Below are 21824 nucleotides of genomic sequence, written 5' to 3'. Positions count from 1 at the left end.
GCCGAACCTTGGAACTCGAGGAGCAGCTGGAGTCACTGAGGTGCATTCACGAGAATGAGATACACGTGGATGGCATGTTTCAGGAGGTGGTCAGCCCACAGGTTTACACAGTGCAGGCAGAGAGGGACTGGGTGGCGGCCAGACAGACAAGGAAGACAAGGCAGGTACTGCCGGAGTCCCCGGAGGGCATCCCACTTTCTAACTGGTATTCAGTTCGGAGTACTGATGGGAGAGACGGTTTCTCTGCAGAGTGAGAGAGTCACAACCAGAGCACCATGGGTGGTTCAGCTGTGCAGCAAGGGAGCAGAAAAGACAGGGGAGCAATAGTGGTCGGGGATTCGATAGTTAGGGGTTTCTGTGGTCGCAGATATTATTCCAGGATTGTATGTTGTCTCCTTGGTGCAAGGGTCATGGATATCACCGAGCGGCTACAGAGCATTCTGGAGGGCGAGGGTGCAGAGCCAGAGGTCATGGTCCACATTGGTACCAACAATATAGGTAGATAAAGGGATGAGGTCCTGTAGGCTGAGTTTAGCGAGTTAGGAAAGAGATTAGCAAGCAGGACCTCAAAGGTAGTAATCTCTGGATTACTCCTGAGGCCACATGCTAGTGAGTATAGAAATATGAGAATACATCAGATGAATGCATGGTTGGAGAGATGGTGCAGGAGGGTGGACTTAAGATTTCTAGGGCATTGGGACTGGTTCTGGGGAAGGTGGGACCTGTACAAGGCTGACTGTCTACACCTGAAGAGGATTGGGACAAATATCCTTGCAGGAAGGTTTGCTAGTGCTGTTGGGGATGGTTTAAACTAGATTGGCAGGGGGATGGGAACCTGAGGGCAGTTTCAGATAGGACAAATTCAGGGCAGGGAACGGGAGGCAGAAAATTAGCGAGTGACTCTGAAAGACAGAAGAAGCAAAAGTTAAAAAGTGTGCAGCACAGGAATTTGGCAGTGTTAAAAGGTATTTATTTAAATGCAAGAAGTATAGCAAATAAAGCCAAGGAGCTGAGGGCATAGATAGACACATGTCAATACGGTATCATTACTATAACGGAAACCTGACTTAAAGAGGGCCAAAAATGGGGTCCCTTGCTGTTTGTGGTATATGTTAATGATTTAGACTTAAATGTGTGAGGCACGATTGGGAAATTTGCAGATGGCACAAAAATTAGCCGTGTCGTTGATAGTGAAGAGGAGAGCTGTAGACTCCAGAATGATATCAATGGTTTGCTTGAGTGGGCGGAAAAGTGGCAAATGGAATTCAATCTGGAGAAGTGTGAGGTAATGCATTTGGGGAGGGCAAACAAAGCAAGGGAACCCACAATAAATGGGAGGATATTGAGAGGGGTGGAGGAAGTGAAAGCCCTTGGAGAGCATTTCCATAGGTCCCTAAAGGTGGCAGGACAGGTAGATAAAATGGTGAAGAAGGCATATGAAATGCTTTCCTTTATTGGCCGAGGTATAGAATACAAAAGCAGAGATGTAATGCCTGAACTGTATGAAACACTGGTTAGGCCGCAGCTGGAGTATTGCATACAGTTCTGGTCACTACATTACAGGATAGAGTATAGAGGAGATTTAAAAGAACGTTTCCAGGGCTTGAAAGTTGCATAGGCTAGGGTTGTTTTCCGTAGAACAGAGGAGGCTGAGGAGTGAATTAATCGAGGTGTACAAAATCATGAGATGCCTAGATAGAGTAGACAGGAAGGACTTGTTTTCCCCTAGCAGAGAGGTCAATTACCAGGGGGTACAGATTTAATATGATTGGTAGAAGGAGTAGAGGGGACATGAGGAAAAATGTTTTCACCCTGAGGGTGGTTGGTATCTGGATTTCGCTGCCCGGATCGGCAGGTGGAGGCAGAAATCCTCAACTCATTTAAAATGTACCTGACCTGCACCTGAAATGCTGTAACCTGCAAGGCTACAGACCAGGTGCTGGAAGGTGGGATTAAAATGGGCAGCTAGTTTTTTCAGCCAGCACAGACATGATGGACTGAATGGTCTCTTTCTGCGCTGTAACTTTTCTACGGTTCTATGGTGCTCGGTACATTTGTTCAGGGTCCAAGATACACCCAGCTTTCAGGAAAGCCGCAGAAGGTTGTTGAAACCTTTGAGCTGCTTCCTCCTCACTGCTTGACTCTTCCCCTTAGCAATAATATTGTTTGAGTTTCTTTGCTGTGCACGAAAACACCTGTTGAGCACAGGCATTAAATTCAGCATCATCAGAGTGTTGTGCATTTGACTGCTTCAGCCCAAAACAGTACATCCAATACTTTATTATAAGCTTTGTGGATTTTGACATGTTGAGATTCAAACCAAGTGATTAAATCCATCAGTCATGTAGCATTCTTGGTAACGAACTGAACCTGCTCATTAAGCTCAGCGTCGTTTAGAAGAGTTACACTGTCTGTTAAAACCTGTGTTTTTGGTGTCAGTGTGAGCTCTTCTGAGACAAAGTCTGAGTAGTATTTCAGGTGAGCTTCATAATACTGTACTATCTGAAATCAAGAACTCCAACATGCAATTATTGGCTCTGGAGGAAGGGCAATGTTTTGTTCCCCCATTTCAGCCGTACTTGCAATGTGTTGCCTGTATCGAAGTCCGTGGCTAGGCAGTGTTTGAAGATCTTTTTAATGTAGCGGACCAGTTTGTCAACTTTACCAAACTTGCTTTTTCACAGTTCAATGGCAAGAGAAATTATATGTGCATTACATGTAACATGGACAGCATTAGGCTTTACATCTTGGAGCACAGATTTGAAAGACTTTGTCATGTAAATTGCATTGTCACTAATGAAAGCAGACACTTTGCTGAAATCTGCACTGTATTTTGAAACCGTTTTGATTATCACTTGGGAAACTGTTGTGTAATTAACAGTTTCTAAATGGATGCAGTCTGCTAACTGTTGTTAGCTTTCCTGACTGGACACCTTTGGCCTTACCAGACATAAAATCAAAAACATGCAGCACACAGTTGGACACAGTGGCTAGCACCGCAGCCTCACAGCTGCAGCTGGTTCGATTCGGGTATTGCCCGTGCGGAGTTTGCAAGTTCGCCCTGTGACCGTGTGGGTTTTCGCCGGGTGCTCCGGTTTCCTCCCACAGCCAAAGACTTGCAGGTTGATAGGTAAATTGGCCATTATAAATTGCCCCTAGTATAGGTAGGTGGTAGGGGAATTGAGGGAAGGTGGGGATGTGGTAGGAATATGGGATTAATGTAGGATTAGTACATATGGGTGGTTGATGGTCGGCATAGACTTGGTGGGCCGAAGGGCCTGTTTCAGTGCTGTATCTCTAAATAAAAAATAATTACGAAAGACTCGCATGCGTTAATCTGAGACTTCATCTCCTCACAATGTGTAGCAAAGACCTTTGGTAGATTGTACTGTTGTAGTTTATTTGCATTTGGCAAGCAACTACCATTTTGCACGATACATTTAATGAATATCTGCAGCTTTGGATGATCAAGCCTTTCCAATGGAATGCTGGAAAATGCAGAAGCATCCACAAGTCCCAGTGTAACCAACTGACTATTTTCTGAGCTCTCTGTCGACTTCTTAAAAAGAGATTAAATCGTTGCTTGATTTTTTGTGTGTTCATTTTCCAGCAGTGTGGTGTCAGAGGTTCGCTTTCTGCTGCGATGGGTTGCAGACTCTAAGTGTCGCCGATCTGTTGCCTGCCATGTGTGATCCAACAAAATTCTGCAGCTTGTGCAAAACAGCATTCCACTATCAGCATGCAGAATTTGGCTCCCAAATTCTTTCACTCAAAGTGCTATTGTAATGATCGTGGCCGTTTTTGATTTGTTCATTCTAGCATCCTCACTTGTCTACGAATACTTGAGACTGCTACTCTCAAAACTCATCTACCGATCAGTGGTTGAGCCTTGCGTCAATCACTAAAATGCACAATGTTCGCAACATGCCCAGCAATCAGCGAGGCGAGCCTTGCATCAGTGAATGAAACACGCAAAGTTCACAAAATGGCAGATTGCACAGAAGACCTGAGATTTCACGGTCAGTGCCACATTTTTCATGGCCGTGAATTTGGTAAAGCCCTGGCTATAGGTATAGATATATCTGAAATAGGGAGCTAGAACCCAAACAAGTGGTTTAAAAATCAAATGACAAAACTGAAATTGTTTGTGGACTTAATTCAAACTTAATTGTCGTCTTCTAGCTATTCATTTTGTGGAGTATATGTCAGGTAGTGAGCATTAGACCTTTACACATCTTTGTAAAAACTGATAATACATGCCAGGTAAAAAGGTTTTACAAGATTTGTTCTTACCATGTTATTTACTACACAATACATATTAAACAGGTTACTGCATGTACAAGGATATTGTAAGCAGCACACTGGATTTTTATGCAGAAACAAATAATTAAGTTTTGATGTCATTGTAGACATCAGATTCCCAATGAAAAATGTTTGTATTTTTTCTGTATTGGAGCATTGTCTATATTTAAACTGAATTAAAAGGCAGAAAAATTTAAATATGTCTGTCATGACAAATGAAGAACAAGGGAGCAGGGTAACAAGAGCATTGGTATTGTGTTGGAACAGGAAAAAAAAACCCAAGTAACCCACGTAGAACCCAAATTTACAGTATGTGTTCTACTAAACTAAGACTTCAAAAAAATTAAAGCAAAATGGTTACTCACCAGGGACTAACACATGGATTTGGTGCATTACTTGACTGCACAGAGGAACTACTGAAAAGAACACAAAGCTTCTGATGGTTTGCGGGGCTCAAACAGTCCACCTTAAAAACAAAAACAGACCTGACAAACACATTCCTATTATGTGTCCAAAACACTCTATCCATTCCTATAGTTCATACAGACGACCAAGTGCTGAATAAAAAAGCACCATGCTCACACGAGTGATTAACTCAGTACTCATAGCTTGCCACTATTTGTACAAGTTTTCGATCCATTGCACATTTATCCAATGGGTGCACGGACCAATAAAAGCCTAAGTGGCAGTATCATGATTATTTCAGCATCAGGTCAGTCATCATTTAAACCAACAATTCATTGACCTGTTTTCTATACGTGGATATACAGTTTTAGTTTATAGTTGCTTCTCCTAGAATACCAAATTTCTTTTCTCAAAGCAGTTTGATTGCAAGGGACATTTTGTTTGGTTAGTTTTAGGTTTTCTTGATCCCTCTGACTACTCTGACAGATCTTTTCCTAATGCAGGAGTAAAATGAAGATAGTTAGAATTTAAACTCCATGCTGCTACACCCATATTTCTATAATGTAAGTAGTTCTGAGAACAAATTAATGATACCATCTCACTGAAAAATGCTGCTTATGATAGATTAAAAAATGACAGTTTTTGTAAATATGCCTGTGCAATTTTTATAAGTCACATTTAGTACATATACTGTCAGACATTGATAAATTGTAACCCCTCCCAACTACGTGTATTTCAGGGACTATGCACAAATACCATCTCTGAAAAATGTTTAGCCTTGATTACAGCTGTGTAGGCGAAATTATAATCTCCATCATGAGAAGAGCTCATCTTTTCTCCTGCCACAGCCAGCATCAATTACTCCCACAACACCTTTATCATGGGTTATAGTAAATCTCCCTCTGTATTGTACCAATTAATTACCTGAACTTCAGTCTCAGAAAAGCAGTGCACCAATGAGCAAAGTGACTTGCCCGTTGCCCAAATCATTGTGGCCTCTCACTGCAAGACTGTTACTAAATTTATGGGCTCAAATCACAGAACTGTAGTAAGACACACCAAAGGGGCAAATACAATAATATCTTCTAGCTAGAGCACCAGTGCACACAAGTTTTCCTTCATTCAGGCTTTAAGCCCTCCTGCACTTTATCAAAACCTTCAGTTACATAAAGCTAACATAAATAAGCATGAAAAGCCAGTCTATTAAACAGTTACCTGCAAAAGGCAAGAATGGATATTTCTCACTGATCACCAAAGTTAATCAACCATGGGAGTCAGTAGCATAATGGTTATGTTATTGGACTAATAATCCAGAAAACACAAGTTCAAATCTCAACATGGTAGTTTGAGAATTTGAATTCTTTTTAAAAATATGGAATTACAAAGTTAATCAGTAAAGGTGACAATGAAGCCATCAGATTTTCATAAAAACCCAACTAGATCCTTTAGGAAAGGAAATATGTGCCCTTATTCAATCAAACTAAATATGAATCCAGTCCTATCACAATGTCATTGACTCTCAACTGCTCTCTGAAGTGTCCCTTCAGTTGTATCAAACCCCACTAAAAAGAATCAGCTCAGTAAGAATCACTATCACCTTCTTGGATCAACTGCGGATGGGCTTAGTTAGAGATATTCATATTCCAATAATTAATTCATAAAATTACAATGGTCTGGATTTTGTTGTCAGCACCTCACTGACAACTTCCCACAAAGTTTTTGTGGGCTTTAGAGCAGTCTTGCTCTAATCCAGCGCAGTGTCCTCTGCATGGGATCCACTGTGAGCAGGGCGAGCAACAGCGAGGCTGTTCAACCAGATTGAAGAATACTCACAGACATGCAGGGTCTAAACGAGGAAGAATAAAGTAGGAAGGATAAATGAGATTTAAATCATGTACAGAAATCAGAATAAAGATTGGGAAATACAGATGGGATTAAAAGAGATGAGAGACAGACAGAAAAAGTAAAAAAAAAACACTTTAAAAAAAAAAAATCTCCCATACTAAGTAACTTCTGAAGGGAGGAGACTGCACACTTGTAAAATTAAAATATCAGAGCCAGAGAGGATGTTGGACAGCAATTATCACACCGTTAAAATTCACTTACTCCTGAATACATCAGCCCCGACTTTTTCAGCTGCTTGCAGTAGTAAACTAGTGGGCAAGTATCCCAAGCTCATGCTATTGGATTCAGTTCAATGGTGACTATCAGCATGGACCATAACAACGCACTTTCTGGAGAAGCGGGGCATCACTGATAGCAACCTCCAGATTTCCAAGTTTAATTGCATATATGTGCAGACGCTGGAAGTTGTTGTCCAATTTACCCTACTGTAATGCTGAGCACTGATAGCCTCATTGTTATCCAGCAAAATCCTGCCCAAAATTAGTGTAACAAGACCTGTAATAACCTTAATAAAAACATTATGATGTGTAACACTCTCCGACCGGAACAGAACTGGAGTCATAATATTCCAGAATACCTCAGCACCTCGACCACCCATATTAACACCATAACATTTTCATTCTTCTCATATCAACCTTCCTTTTCCATTTTAACTAAACATGTCACCTCCATGCCATTTATGAACAATGTGAACCATTTCAATATAGCGCAGAAAGCCCAATTCCAAAACAGCCAAATTAGTGCAGGTTTTTCCAAAACAAAATTACTTATTTTGCAGGACAGGATTGTGCAATCTACAAGAAAAATACCACATACTGCACAGAGTATTACTATCCATTAGTATGCAGCAATAAAAACTCATGAAAGTAAAGGTACTAAAAACCTAATAGTGCTGCAATTAGCTTCAGTTAATTTTGATTTATAGATTTAAAAACATATTGCAATCCTATCACCCCCTCATCCCCACACTACCTGTAAGTGGTGTGGTGAATAGCTTTGTTAGGGAGCAAGAAAGTAATCATTAGCTCAGTGCATTAGCAAAATACTAAAGATGTTGGAAATCTGAAAGAAAAACAGAAAATGCTGCAACTACTCAGCAAGTCTGGCAGCATCTGTGGAGAGAGAAAAACAGAGTTAAAATTTCATGTTGATGACCTTTTATCAGAAATTTGTCAGAGCCGGAGAGAGTTGCTGAGGGAAGAGATAAGGCTGTGAAAGTGAGTTGTGGTGCATATCTGACCAAACGAGAAGGGAAATGAAAAGCAATGAAGGCCTACAACAAGTACTTATATAGTGCCTTTAACGTAATAAAATGTCCTAAAGCACATCACAAGATTTGACATCAAAGAACAAAGAACAGTACAGCACAGGAGCAGGCCATTCGGCCCTCCAGGCCTGCGCCGATCTTGATGCCTGCCTAAACTAACAGCTTCTGCACTTCCGGGGCCCATATCCCTCTATTCCCTTCCTATTCATATATTTGTCAAGATGTCTCTTAAACGTCGCTATCGAATCTGCTTCCACCACCTCCCCTGGCAGCAAGTTCCAAGCACTCATAACCCTCCGTGTAAAAAACTTGCCTCGCACATCCCCTCTCAACTTTGCCCCTCACACCTTAAACCTATGTCCCCTAGTAACTGACTCTTCCACCCTGGGAAAAAGCTTCTGACTATCCACTCTGTCCATGCCGCTCATAACTTTGTAAACCTCTATCATGTCACCCCTCCACCTCCGTCGTTCCAGTGAAAACAATCCGAGTTTTTCCAACCTCTCCTCATAGCTAATGCCCTCCAGACCAGGCAACATCCTGGTAAACCTCTTCTGTACCCTCTCCAAAGCCTCCACGTCCTTCTGGTAGTGTGGCGACCAGAATTGCACGCAATATTCGAAGTGTGGCCTAACTAAAGGTTCTGTACAGCTGCAACATGACTTGCCAATTTTTATACTCTATGCCCCAACCGATGAAGGCAAGCATGCCGTATGCCTTCCTGACTACCTTATCCACCTGCATTGCCACTTTCAGTGACCTGTGGACCTGTAAGCCCAGATCTCTCTTCCTGTCAATACTCCTAAGGGTTCTGCCATTTACTGTATACCTCCCACCTGCATTAGACCTTCCAAAATGCATTACCTCACATTTGTCCGGATTAAACTCCATCTGCCATTTCTCCGCCCAAGTCTCCAACCGATCTATATCCTGCTGTATCCTCTGACAATCCTCATCATTATCCGTAACTCCGCCAACCTTTGTGTCGTCCGCAAACTGACTAATCAGACCAGCTACATTTTCCTCCAAATCATTTATATATCCTACAAACAGCAAAGGTCCCAGCACTGATCCCTGCGGAACACCACTAGTCACATCCCTCCATTCAGAAAAACACCCATCCACTGTTACCCTCTGTCTTCTGTGACTGAGCCAGTTCTGTATCCATCTTGCCAGCTCACCTCTGATCCAGTGTGACTTCACCTTTTGCACCAGTCTGCCATGTGGGACTTTGTCAAAGGCTTTACTAAAGTCCATACAGACAACATCCACTGCCCTTCCTTCATCAATCATCTTCGTCACTTCCTCAAAAAACTCAATCAAATTAGTAAGACACGACCTCCCCTTCACAAAACCATGCTGTCTCTCGCTAATAAGTTTGTTTGTTTCCAAATGAGAGTAAATCCTGTCCCGAAGAATCCTCTCTAATAGTTTCCCTACCACTGACATAAGGCTCACCGGCCTATAATTTCCTGGATTATCCTTACCACCCTTCTTAACCAAAGGAACAACATTGGCTATTCTCCAGTCCTCTGGGACCTCACCTGTAGCCAATGAGGATGCAAAGATTTCTGTCAAGGCCCCAGCAATTTCTTCCCTTGCCTCCCTCAGTATTCTAGGGTAGATCCCATCAGGCCCTGGGGACTTATCTAGCTTAATGCTTTGCAAGACACCCAACACCGCCTCCTTTTTGATAATGAGATGACTGAGACTATCTGCACTCCCCACCCTAGGCTCATCATCCACCAAGTCCTCCTCCTTGGTGAATACTGATGCAAAGTACTCATTTAGCACCTCATCCATTTCCTCTGGCTCCACGCATAGATTCCCATCTCTGTCCTTGAGTGAGCCAACCCTTTCCCTGGTTACCCTCTTGCTCTTTATATATGTATAAAAAGCCTTGGGATTTTCCTTAATCCTGTTTGCCAATGACTTTTCATGACCCCTTTTAGCCCTCCTAACTCCTTGCTTAAGTTCCTTCCTACTGTCTTTATATTCCTCAAGGGATTCATCTGTTCCTAGCCTTCCAGCCCTTACAAATGCTTCCTTTTTCTTTTTGACTCGGCTCACAATATCCCGTGTTATCCAAGCTTCCCGAAACTTGTCTTTCTTCCTCACAGGAACATGCTGGTCCTGGATTCTAATCAGCTGACGTTTGAAAGACTCCCACATGTCAGATGTTGATTTACCCTCAAACAGCCGCCCCCAATCTAAGTTCTTCAGTTCCTGCCTAATATTGTTATAATTAGCCTTCCCCCAATTTAGCACCTTCACCCGAGGACTACTCTTATCCTTATCCACAAGAACCTTAAAACTTATGGAATTATGGTCACTGCTCCCGAAATGCTCCCCCACTGAAACTTCGACCACATGGCCGGGCTCATTCCCCAATACCAGGTCCAGAATGGCTCCATCCCTAATTGGACAATCTACGTACTGTTTCAAGAAGCCCTCCTGGATGCTCCTCACAAATTCTGCCCCATCCAAGCCCCTAGCACTAAGTGAGTCCCAGTCAATATAGGGGAAGTTAAAATCACCCACCACTACAACCCTGTTACCTTTACATCTTTCCAAAATCTGTCTACATATCTGCTCCTCTACCTCCCGTTGGCTGTTGGGAGGCCTGTAGAAAACCCCCAACATAGTGACTGCACCCTTCCTATTCCTGAGCTCTACCCATATTGCCTCACTGCATGCACTCTGAGGTGTCCTCCCGCAGTACAGCTGTGATATTCTCCTTAACCAGTAATGCAACTCCCCCACCCCTTTTACATCCCCCTCTATCCCGCCTGCAGCTTCTAAAGCCTGGAACATTTAGCTTCCAATCCTGCCCTTCCCTCAACCAAGTCTCTGCAATAGCAACAACATCATATTTCCAAGTACTAATCCAAGCTCTAAGTTCATCTGCCTTACCTGCTATACTACTTGTATTGAAACAAATGCACTTCAGACCACCAGTCCCGCTGTGCTCAGCAACATCTCCCTGCCTGCTCTTCCTCTTAGTCCTACTGGCCTTATTTACTATGTCCTTCTCATTTACTTCACTAGCTGTCCTACTGCTCTGGTTCCCACCCCCCTGCCACACTAGTTTAAACCCTCCAGAGTGATGCTAGCAAACCTTGCAGCCAGGATTTTAGTGCCCTTCCAGTTTAGATGCAACCCGTCCTTCTTTAACAGGTCCCATCAGTCCCTGAAGAGAGCCCAATGGTCCAAATATCTGAAACCCTCCCTTCTACACCAGCTGCTCAGCCACGTGTTTAGCTGCACTATCTTCCTATTTCTAGCCTCACTGGCACGCGGCACAGGGAGTAATCCAGAGATTACAACCCTAGAGGTCCTGTTTTTTTAAATTACTACGTAACTCCCTAAACTCCCCCTGCAGGACCTCATCACTCTTCCTGCCTATGTCATTGGTTCCGATGTGTACCACAACCTCTGGCTGTTCACCCTCCCCCTTCAGAATGCCCTCTGTCCGTTCAGAGACATCCTTGACCCTGGCACCAAGGAGGCAACATACCTTCCTGGAGTCTCTTTCACATCCACAGAAGCACCTATCTGTGCCCCTGACTATAGAGTCCCCTATAACTATTGCTCTTCTGCGCTTTGACCCTCCCTGCTGAACAGTGCCAACCGTGGTGCCACTGCTCTGGCTGCTGCTGTTTTCCCCTCATCGAGCCACATAAGGCAATATTAAGGCAGATGGCCAAAAGCTTGGCTAAAGAGGCAGGTTTTAAGGAGCGTCTTAAAGGAGGAAAGAGTGGTAGAGAAACAGAGGGATTTAGGGAGAGAATTCCAGAGCTTAGAGCCTAGGCAGCTGAAGGTATGGCCAATGGTGGAATAATTAAAATCGGGAATGCTCAAGAGGCCAGAATTAGATGCGATATTTCAGAGGGTTGTGGGAGGAGATTACAGAGATAGGGAGAGGCAAGACCACGGCAGGACTTGAAAACAAGGATGAGAATTTTAAAATCGAGGCGCTGACTGGGAGCCAATATAGGTCAGCAAGCACAGGGGTGATGGGTGAACAGGACTTGGTGCAAGTAAGGACATTAGCAGCAGGGTTTTGGAATAACCTCAAGTTTACTGTGTGTAGAATGTGGGAGACCAGCCAGGAGTGCATTGAAATAGTCAAGTCCAAAGGTAACAAAGGCTTGCAAGAGGGTTTCAGCAGCAGATGAGTTAAGGCAGGGGCAGATTTGAGCAACGTTTTGGAAGTGGAAATGGGTGGTGTAATGGTGCAGATCGGTGTTTGAAAGCTGATCTCGGGTCAAATATGACACCAAAAGTTGCCAGGGAGAGTGATGGAGTCGATAGCTAGGGAATGGAGCTTGTAGCGGGGGACCAAAGAGAATAGTGGCAGTCAACTCAATATTTAATCGGAAGAAATTACAGTTATTCCAGTACTAGATGTTGGATAAGCAGTCTGACAAGTTAGCAACAGTGAAGGAGTCGAGAGGGGTGGTGGTGAGGTAAAGCTCGATGTCATCAGCGTATATGTGAAAACTAACGCTGCATTTTCAAATGATGTCGCTGAAGGGCAGCATGCAGATGGGAAATAGGAGGGGCTCAAGGATAGATCCTTGGGGGACACCAGAAACAACAGTTGGGAACGGGAAGAGAACTCATTGCAAGTGATTTTCTGGGGACCATTACATAGATAAGAATGGAACCAGGCGAGGGCAGACCCACCCAAGTGGACGATAGGGGAGAAGCTTTAGACGAGGATGGTGTGGTCAACCATGTTAAAGGCCGCAGACAGGTTGAGAAGAACGAGGAGGGATAGCTTACCTTTAGCCACAGTCACATAGAATGCCATTTCTGACTTTGACACAAGCAGTCTTGGTACTGCAGCAGGGGCAGAAACCTGATTGGAGGGATTCAAGCATGGAGATCGGAGAGAGATGGGCACAGATTTGGGAGGCGACAACACGATCACAGACTTTGGAGGGGAAAGGGAGGTTGGAGATGGGGGCAGTAGTTTGCAAGGAGGATGGGGTCAAGGGTGGGTATTTTGAGAAGACGTGTGATGACAGCAGATTTAAAGGAGAGAGGGACAACAACTGAAGAGTTTGAAACATAAACAATATCAGCTAACATGGGGACCAGGAAGGGAAGTTGGGTGCTCAGCAGTTTAGTGAGAATAGGGTCGAGGGAGCAGGATGTGGGTCTCATGGACAAGATGAGTTCAGAGAGAACATGAGGAAAAAAGCTAGAGAAAAATGCAAATTCAGGGCCAGGGCAGTGGGGAACTTCATAGGTGGCTTAGCCCGGTGGGCAAGGGGAAAGGAGGGAAAGGAGGGAAGGGACATAGGCAGCTGATCGGATGATCTCGATTTTAGTGACAAAGAAGTTCATGAGCTCCTCGCACTTATTGTTGGATGTGAGGGTGGAAGAAACAAAATGAAGAGTTCAAGAAATAAAAACAGAAATGCTGGAAATACTCAGCATCTGTGGAGAAAGAAAGAGTTAATATTTCAGTTCAACGACCTTTCATCAGGACTGGGAAAAGTTAGAAATGTAATAGGTTTTAAGCAAGTGAAAGGAGGGAGGGTGGAAAAAGAACAAGAGAAAGTCTGTGATAGGATGGAAGACAGAAAAGATTAAATGACAAAAGTGTTGGTGGTGCAAGACCAAAGGGAGTGACAATGTTTTTCTCTCCAAACGCTGCCAGACCTATTGAGTATTTCCAGTAATTTCTAGCATAGGCTCAGTGCTTAACGACATGGGGAGACAGTGGAGTAGTGGTAATGTCACTGGATTAGTAATCCAGAGCCCAGGCTAAAGCTCTGGGGACAGGGGTTTGAATCCCAGCACGGCAGATGGTGAAATTTGAATTCAATTAACAAAAAATAAAAATCGGGAATTTAAAAAAAAAAGCTAGTCTAATGGTGGCCATGGAACCATTGTTGATTGTTGTAAAAAACCCATCTGGTTCACTAATGTCCTTTAGGGAAGGAAATCTGCTGTCCTTACCTGGTCTGGCCAATATGTGACTCCAGACCCACAGCAATGTGGTTGACTCTTAATGCCCTCTGAAATGGCCTAACAAGCCACTCAGTTCAAGGGCAATTAGGGATGGGCAATAAATGCTGGCCTAGCCAGCGACACCCACATCTCACAAATTAATTTTTAAAAAGTCTGGTGTTCAATGCATATTCTTCAAAACTCTGTAGCTGATTATGGAAAGTTAAGCACTTAAAGCGGATTTTTTAAAAAAGAAAACAAATGATGTCCTTACCTTTGATGCCCACATTAACTCATTCTGGGTTTGTCCTCGCTGGATTTCCTCTTCATCTTTCATGGCTACTTTATTGCTGTCCTCTTTGCTGTGCATAAAAGGATCTATTACTTTGTTCCTTATCCTCCCACCTCGAGCTCTATAATCAGCTAATAGCTTTGACAAGCTTTGGTTATTTCCCAAGGAATTAGTTATTCTCGTACTCAGCAGATCATGCGATGGAAGAGTTTGAGTAGACTTTGCCTGCACATTCCCATTCAGTCCCTGAAGGTTTGTCAAATCCTTCAGCAGTTGCTTCTTTCTCCTGCACTCTATTTCCTTTATGTCTTTGTGTAAGAGAGGGGACCAATAGACCTGTTCTGGGAAGTAGTCTCTTGTTGGACACTTCATACCTTTCTGAGTCAATAGGAAAGGCTCTCGGAAAGTAATAAAAGGAGATATGCAAAGAATGACATCCTTCAGTTCCTGCTTGAATGCAACAGAATAGGATTTCAGCCTATCTTCTGAGGAAGTAACATGTTCAGTAATGAAGAGATCTGTATCATCCTGAAGGGGATCACGAAAAAGTTTCGTCCTGTTTCCCACTGACTGATCACATCCTGCATCAGAGTCATTTAGCGATCTGGGCTGCTCGTATAAGAATGCATGATAAGTGTCTGAAGGCATTGGGTCTTTCTTACTTTCAGAGATCAGTGAGTCTTTTATGGATGCACGGACACAAGACATCATGGGAGGGTCAAGAAAAGGGGTATCAAAATCTGGCGGGGCGCTATCAGGCGTGGGACCCTCAAGCTTTACAAAAACACTTTCCCGGGAAACACTCTTTCGCAACAGTTTCTCTTCCTCACAAAGTGTACTTTCTTTTGTACAGTCAAAACTAGTGGCTAGAGCAAATTCAGATCCCAAGGAGAAGCCTTCGATTGGCGCATCAGTGTCTTTGGAAAGATTGCCAAACTTCTCGTCATTAAACAAGTCTTGTCCATCACTTGCAACAGTCTCACCATCAATAATGGAATGGATTGACCCACTTTTAGATAAACTTGGAGGCATTGCAAACTCATCCATAAGAAAAGAGAGCTCCAGCTGAGAATGATAAGCTACACAGACCATGAATATGAGAATTTCTTTCACCCTTGCTAGCTCATATTCTGAAGCACCCCTCAGCTTCACAGTACAACCCAAATGTTGGGTGCAACCTTCAAAAAACATGAGAGTCTTTGTATGACCTAGGTGGGAAAAATGCAGATGAATTCAGGACATTTCCAAATAACACATCTGTTATGTCACATACTGTAGTAAAGACATCCACTTATGAAACTTGCCAACCGGCACTTTTCGTTCTGACTTGATGCATTTTGAAACTGCTCCTGATTACTGTATTTTTTAAGCATTGTTTGGACTGTTACTTCCAGTCAAAATACAAATAAAGTGATCTAGAATAAGGCCTTATGCAGCAAAGTGAAAGATCACCTGACTATGCAAAGCATAAATCCTATTTGTAGGTGAATTTGGGGCAAGAGTTGGCACAGTGCCACATTGTGAATTTCTATATTTGCTGTTTATAACATAATTTGGATTACGAATACGGCAAGTAGTGAAAATGCTGGTTTGCATGCAGCACCCACTGATTTATAACAAGTAGCTTGCCCCAGAAATTATAAATTGCTTGCCGGCTGTGACAAACAAAACTCAATGTTCCTGCTACTTGTGAACAGGGCAATTTTAAAATAGTAAAAGTATTGCAATTTTGCTAAGAACAGAACATGCTAATAGAAGAAGGGTCACTGACCCAAAACGTTAACTCTGCTTCTCTTTTCACAGATGCTGCCTGCCAGACCTGCTGAGTGGTTCCAGCATTTCTTGTTTTTATATGCTAATAGAATACCTTGAAGCATAATAATATCACAATAGGACTAAAGTTTCATTTTTTTTAAAATTAAACGTAACCCTCAAAGTGGGAAAAAATAAAGAAGCAAACAACGGCTCTGTGGATATTTATATTGCCTGAATGACACCGAGACAGGCAGATCAGTAAAACCTTTGATTCAATTTCTGATCTATACCGAACTAGATGATGGCAGCCGGGAGGCCACTAAATTGGCAACATACCTCATTAGGGATGTTTTAAAAAAAGTCAGGATTGCCATACTCAATTGCTATCCAATGACACCCTAAGCTACAAGAGATGGGTGCGTGAGGGTAAGAGGGAGGACAAGTCAAGTGAGCATACAATAGGGCTCAATTGCCACGACCGCCAAAGGTGAAATAATCTACCAATATTCAAGTGTCTTGCTTACATATGAAATAACCAGCACTCATGGAACTCCAGCACAAGTCCACCTTCAGGAGAGGAGAAAAAAAATTGTAGCTGCGAGATGTGCAGTTACTTACCATTAGGTAGCTGGAATGGCTGAAGGAAAAATTTATGGCACGTTCCAAGGCGAGGCTTTGTAAGAAGTTGGTCCATCGACATAACCAAATCACCCTGGGTAACGCGACTCACTCGCTCTAACACTTGCTATGCACAAAAATAAATAGGATGCTTGTAGTCATCAATTTCCATAGAAACAAAACTTGAAACCTCAACATTCCTTCCCATTGCCAGTTTTCAATCACTGGGCGCACCAAATTGACCATCCAGAAGTCAAACTAGTAAATCAACTGTCTATGCAAACTTTCAAAAACATTTTTTTATATATAGTAAATCATACAATATTTTTGATTTACATTTACTTGCAGACCCGACCAGTGATTCAGTGCGCATACACAATTCACCTCTATTTCCTTAGGCTAAGCAGAGAAAATTCAGTTAGGATTCCTCCTCCTGATCAGTAATATTTTTCCAAATAAGCTTTGAAACAATACCAACAGGAATAAGCTCACAAAAAAGGAATCAAGCTTACATAATTTCAAAAATCACTGATAGATTGAAACCAGTGGCACCAAAATCATTAAAATGTATTTTCAGCAACACTTACACAACAGTTGGTTTCTCTGATATAAAACACAACAAATTAAAGACTGCATACATTTGTGTCTGCAATATATTCTCAGAAAATCAAGAAACTGAACGCTAAGTGAAAAAATTGGGGAACTCACTTGCTTTACATTAATAACTAAGGTGATGCCATTTTCCAGAAGCATATCTTGAGCAATACGAGAAACTGTCTTTTCCACAAGAACCAGATTTGGTCGAACATCCACTATTCGCTGCACATAATTCTTCAGAAATTCTCTTTCCTAATTACCACAATGAGGGTCACTGTTACTCTCCAGTAATTATAAATCACACAATATGATGAAGTGAAGCTCTAAAAACCATACTGGCATTATCTCACCGATTAGCTGTGTACAATATAATTTAAATAACATACACTCAGATACAGACTAAAATTTAGGAATATAAAAATAGTAGCAAACCATATCCATGAACAACATTTAACACAATTTGAAACACAAACCTGTAGGACAATAGGATCTATGCAGGTAAACTTGGTCTCCTCTCGATAGAGGTATTCAATGGAGCATTTCAACAGCAGAATCTTTGGATTTTTTATGTGAGGATTCATCTGTGGAATTTCCAAACCATAGTTATTCTAAAAGAATGCTACTGAGCATGAACATAACCACATAATGAACTTTTAAAATTTAGAAGATAATTAGCAGAAGACTGAAGGTTATTCTTACCTTCTTATGGGCTATGTTTTTGGTACAAACGAACCCATTCACAACTGCAGAATCAAACTTTTTACCACCAGGTATCTGAAAAGGAAAGCACAAATAAAGTATAATCTCGGGATACAGTTCATGTTTAGCAAGCAAATTAACTTAAGTTATTTGGAATCAAAAAGATCATTTTAGATTTAAAAATAGTTTGAGCAATAAACACTCATTTTAAAAGGCCAAATAGGTTAAGAACAAAGACGACTTGCATTTATATAGCACCTTTCACAACCACAGGACATCTCAATGAAGTACGTATGAAGTATAGTTGCTGTTGTAATGTAGGAAACGCATCAGGCAATTTGCACATTGCAAGATCCCATAAACAGAAATGTGATAATGACCAGATAATCTGTGTATAATGTTGATTGAGGGATAAATATTGGCCAGGACAGAGTAGATGTTGAGAAGATGTTTCCACTAGTTGGGGAATCTCGAACTAGTGGACGTAGTTACAGAATAAGGGGACACTCATTTAAAACTGAGATGCGAAGGAATTTCTTTTCTCAGAGGGTAGGGAACATCTGGAATTCTCTACCCCAGAGAGCTGTGGAGGCTAGATCACTGAAAGTATTAAAAGAGAAGCTAAATAGATTTTTGAAATAAATATCGGGGAGTTAAGGGCTATGAGGAGCTGGCACGAAAGGGGAGTTGAGGTCTGCGGCAGATCAGCCATGATCTTACTGAATGGCAGGGCAGGCTTGAGGGGCCGAATGGCCTACTCCCATTTCTTATGAGGACACTGGGGATCACTCCTATGCTCTTCTTCGAAAGTGTCAAGGGATCTTTTACATCCACGTGAGGGGTTTAACATCTGATCTGAAAGACAGAACCTCTAACAGTGCAACACTCCCTCAGTACTGCACTGGAGCTTCAGCTTTGATTTTTGTGCTCAAGTCCTGGAGTGGGACTTGCAATTAGAAGTTCCAACAGGGAGACAGTCATTAACAAAAGTACTTCTGTTTATGTGAAGTTTTGTAAACTAAACACAATTTTTCATATTGATGCTACTGTGTGCATGTAGATGGGACTGAGCTTCAGCAGATGATACCTTTTTTATATGAACAAACTGACGGATATCCATGTCATCATCATTATTCTTGACATCTGGACGAACAGTCTGTACAACCTGGCGGACCACGGGAACAATTATGTCTCTCCAGGATAGTGAGAGAGACTCACTGTACAGCAGCTGCTGCAACAAGGCCATCATATGGCTATGGTTAGCTGAACTGAGTGTAAAAGAAATATAGAAAATAGAAGTCAACATATATTTTCTGCTACAACTAACATACATGCGACCTGATAACTTATGAAGCAACTAATTTTCAAATTCTTTTAATACAAGTTTAAATTTGGCCTGAAAACTGCATATCTTTAATGCATATACAAGATACAAAATACTTGCTAGAATACAACTATTGATCTGTTTCCTGTTTAGAATGCAATTATTAAAATAGTGATAACCCAAGTTCTGGCTTTCAAAATACTATATAAACGAAAGATTTTCTGAACACCTGAATCTCTATTAAAAATAAAAATGACAAAAATGGACAACTATAAATTAATTATTGTTTTTCACATATGTAGAGGTTAATCTTTTATACAAATTATTAATTGCTCACCTTAACTTTAAGTGCTAGTGTGATTTCTTGCATAGTAAAATGAATTCAAATAAATGTTGAAACTCACTAATATTTAAAACATTCAACTGAAATTTGATTTTCCATTTCGTTCTTTAACGGACAGAGGAGAGTTACCAAACATTTTAAACAGTGCTTCCTGCGTTTTAAACATTAAAGGTGTATTTTTAGATCTTGCATAACATACCAGAGGGGAAAACTGTATCTATTATTTCATATTTCTGTCTCACATTGAGCAAATCAAACTTTTAGTCCAAAAAATTGCAATTCAGCTACAATAAACCAAATTGCAGCTTTAATATATGCACTAACAGTAGTCTCTCCATTGCTTGTTTCTCCCCATTTTCCTCCCTGAGGTGTTCCAGGGAACTGTGATGCCACCCAAGTGGTGTAAAAAGAAGATCTTTGGATTTTTCTTCAACCCGACGATTAAAGAGAGATTCTGAAGGTAAAGTATAGGAATAATTTAGAATATACCTTTAAACAGCTTGGAAGGAAATTACAGAAATCAAGATCTTGATTTTTTTTCAGTACATTTTAAGTAGTGTTTAAGCAGTAATCAACATCACAAAAACAGATTATCTGGTCAATATGGGAACTTGGTGCGCACAAACTGGCTGTCGCATTTTCTACATTACAACAGTGACAATACTTCAAAAGTACTTCATTGGCTGTAAAGTGCTTTGGGACATCCAGTGGTCATGAAAGGCGCTACATAATGCAATTCTCTTTTTTTTTTAAGTATACCTTATACTATACCGCTGATTAAAAATACACAGGATTTAGTTAGTTACTGCATATACATATTTTCAGGTACAATGGGTCAAAAATCCAGCTCTCTGTGCACCAGCCCATGATTTTCTCTTTACCTAAGTGAATGGGCTAAAAATTATGAGTTGATAAGCACAGAAATAGAATTCCCATTCCCATTAAGTTTATTCTGGAATATGGCTGAACTTTAAAGATACAATGAATGACCCAATCTAGAAATTACTGCTGTCGATATTAGAAAAAAACTTAACACGCTCATATGGCATTAGTTTGTTTGCTGTCATATGTACACTTAATTGATCAACAATATTCATTTCTAGTTCTACCATTTTAAGTCAAGTTAATGAAATTCAACAGTAGAAATCTACATTTGTTGGTTTATTTTTGTACAGAAGTAATATGGTCCTGACATTTGGCTCAACTGATAAGAAAGCAAGAACATATGAATTAGGAGTAGGAGTAGGCCACTCAGCCCTTCGAGCCTGTTCCACTATTCAATAAGTTCATGGCTGAACTTATTATTCCACATTTCCACCTATCCCCCAATAACCTTCCACCTCCCTTGACATTTGTAAATCATATTATGTCTTCAGATGCTTTAAAGTGTTTCAAAATCAATGATTTACATTTGAAGTACAGTCACTGTTAATCAGGCAAATGCAGCAGTCAATTGTGCACAGCAAAGTCAGTAAAACAACAAATGACCAGTTGGGGAGTCTAGAACCAGGGGACACAATTTCAAAATGAGGGGGAATCCACTTAGGACAGAGATGAGGAGAAATTTCTTTACTCAGAGGGTTGCGAATCTTTGCAATTTTCTATCCCAGAGGGCTGTGGAAGCTCAGTCATTGAGTATGTTTAAAGCAGAGATTGACAGATTTCTAAATACAAATGACATAAGGGGATTATGGGGATACTGTGGGTGAAAGGCTTTGAAGTGGATGACCAGCCATGATCGCACTGAATGGCGGGGCAGGTTCGATGGGCTGAATGGCCTACACCTGCTTCTATGTTCCTAACCTGTATTTTTAGTGATGTTGAAGGAACGTTCTGTAAGATACTGACAGATTCTTCAAATAGTGTTATGAGATCGATTACATACATTTGGAAAGCAGGCAGAGACTTTACATCTAAAAAAAATTTCAGTTCGCTCACTATCAGCCTAGATTAAGTGCAGAGTTTTGGGATGGATTTAAACCTTCTGACTCAGAGGTAGGAGTGTGACCAATGAAGTTTACATACAAGTACAGACAAGTCTTGCAAGCTTTAATTAAATCTTTCAGACATTTAAGGCAAATTCACAGTCACTGTTACAGATCCCTTGAAAAAAAATTCTGTAGTTCATTTCTTTATGAATTTTCTATCTAAATGTTTACTTACCTTTAATAAAAGCATCACTTATACTGATGACTTGCTGTACTCCATCTTCCGATACCAAGAACTCTGTCAAACAAAAGGATATAAATTGACATGGGCTAACAAGCTGCAAGGCTAAACAGCTGTATAGTTGATATCCATAGCATGCAGGCGACATGACTAAAAATCATTACAGAATTAAAATCAGCATGTT

The 21824-nt window shown here is 41.4% G+C and overlaps 1 protein-coding gene across 5 annotated transcripts in view; it reads right to left on the bottom strand.

The window, feature by feature from the left end:
* The window catches only part of pikfyve (phosphoinositide kinase, FYVE finger containing), a 159104-nt gene that overhangs the window by 46706 nt on the left and 90574 nt on the right, over positions 1-21824 (bottom strand). For all 5 annotated transcript variants that reach the window (XM_068035853.1, XM_068035855.1, XM_068035854.1 and 2 more), the window contains 9 exons: positions 21635-21697; positions 19796-19925; positions 18892-19072; positions 17805-17879; positions 17579-17686; positions 17217-17357; positions 16509-16635; positions 14118-15343; positions 4668-4768 (listed from right to left, as the gene is read on the bottom strand). In XM_068035853.1, the coding sequence (XP_067891954.1) occupies positions 4668-4768; positions 14118-15343; positions 16509-16635; positions 17217-17357; positions 17579-17686; positions 17805-17879; positions 18892-19072; positions 19796-19925; positions 21635-21697 (2152 nt within the window). The remainder of the gene's footprint in view (positions 1-4667; positions 4769-14117; positions 15344-16508; positions 16636-17216; positions 17358-17578; positions 17687-17804; positions 17880-18891; positions 19073-19795; positions 19926-21634; positions 21698-21824) is intronic.

This window comes from Heterodontus francisci, chromosome 7 (assembly GCF_036365525.1).
Source record: "Heterodontus francisci isolate sHetFra1 chromosome 7, sHetFra1.hap1, whole genome shotgun sequence".
NCBI lineage: Eukaryota > Metazoa > Chordata > Chondrichthyes > Heterodontiformes > Heterodontidae > Heterodontus > Heterodontus francisci.
This window is presented reverse-complemented; position numbering and strand designations above follow the sequence as displayed.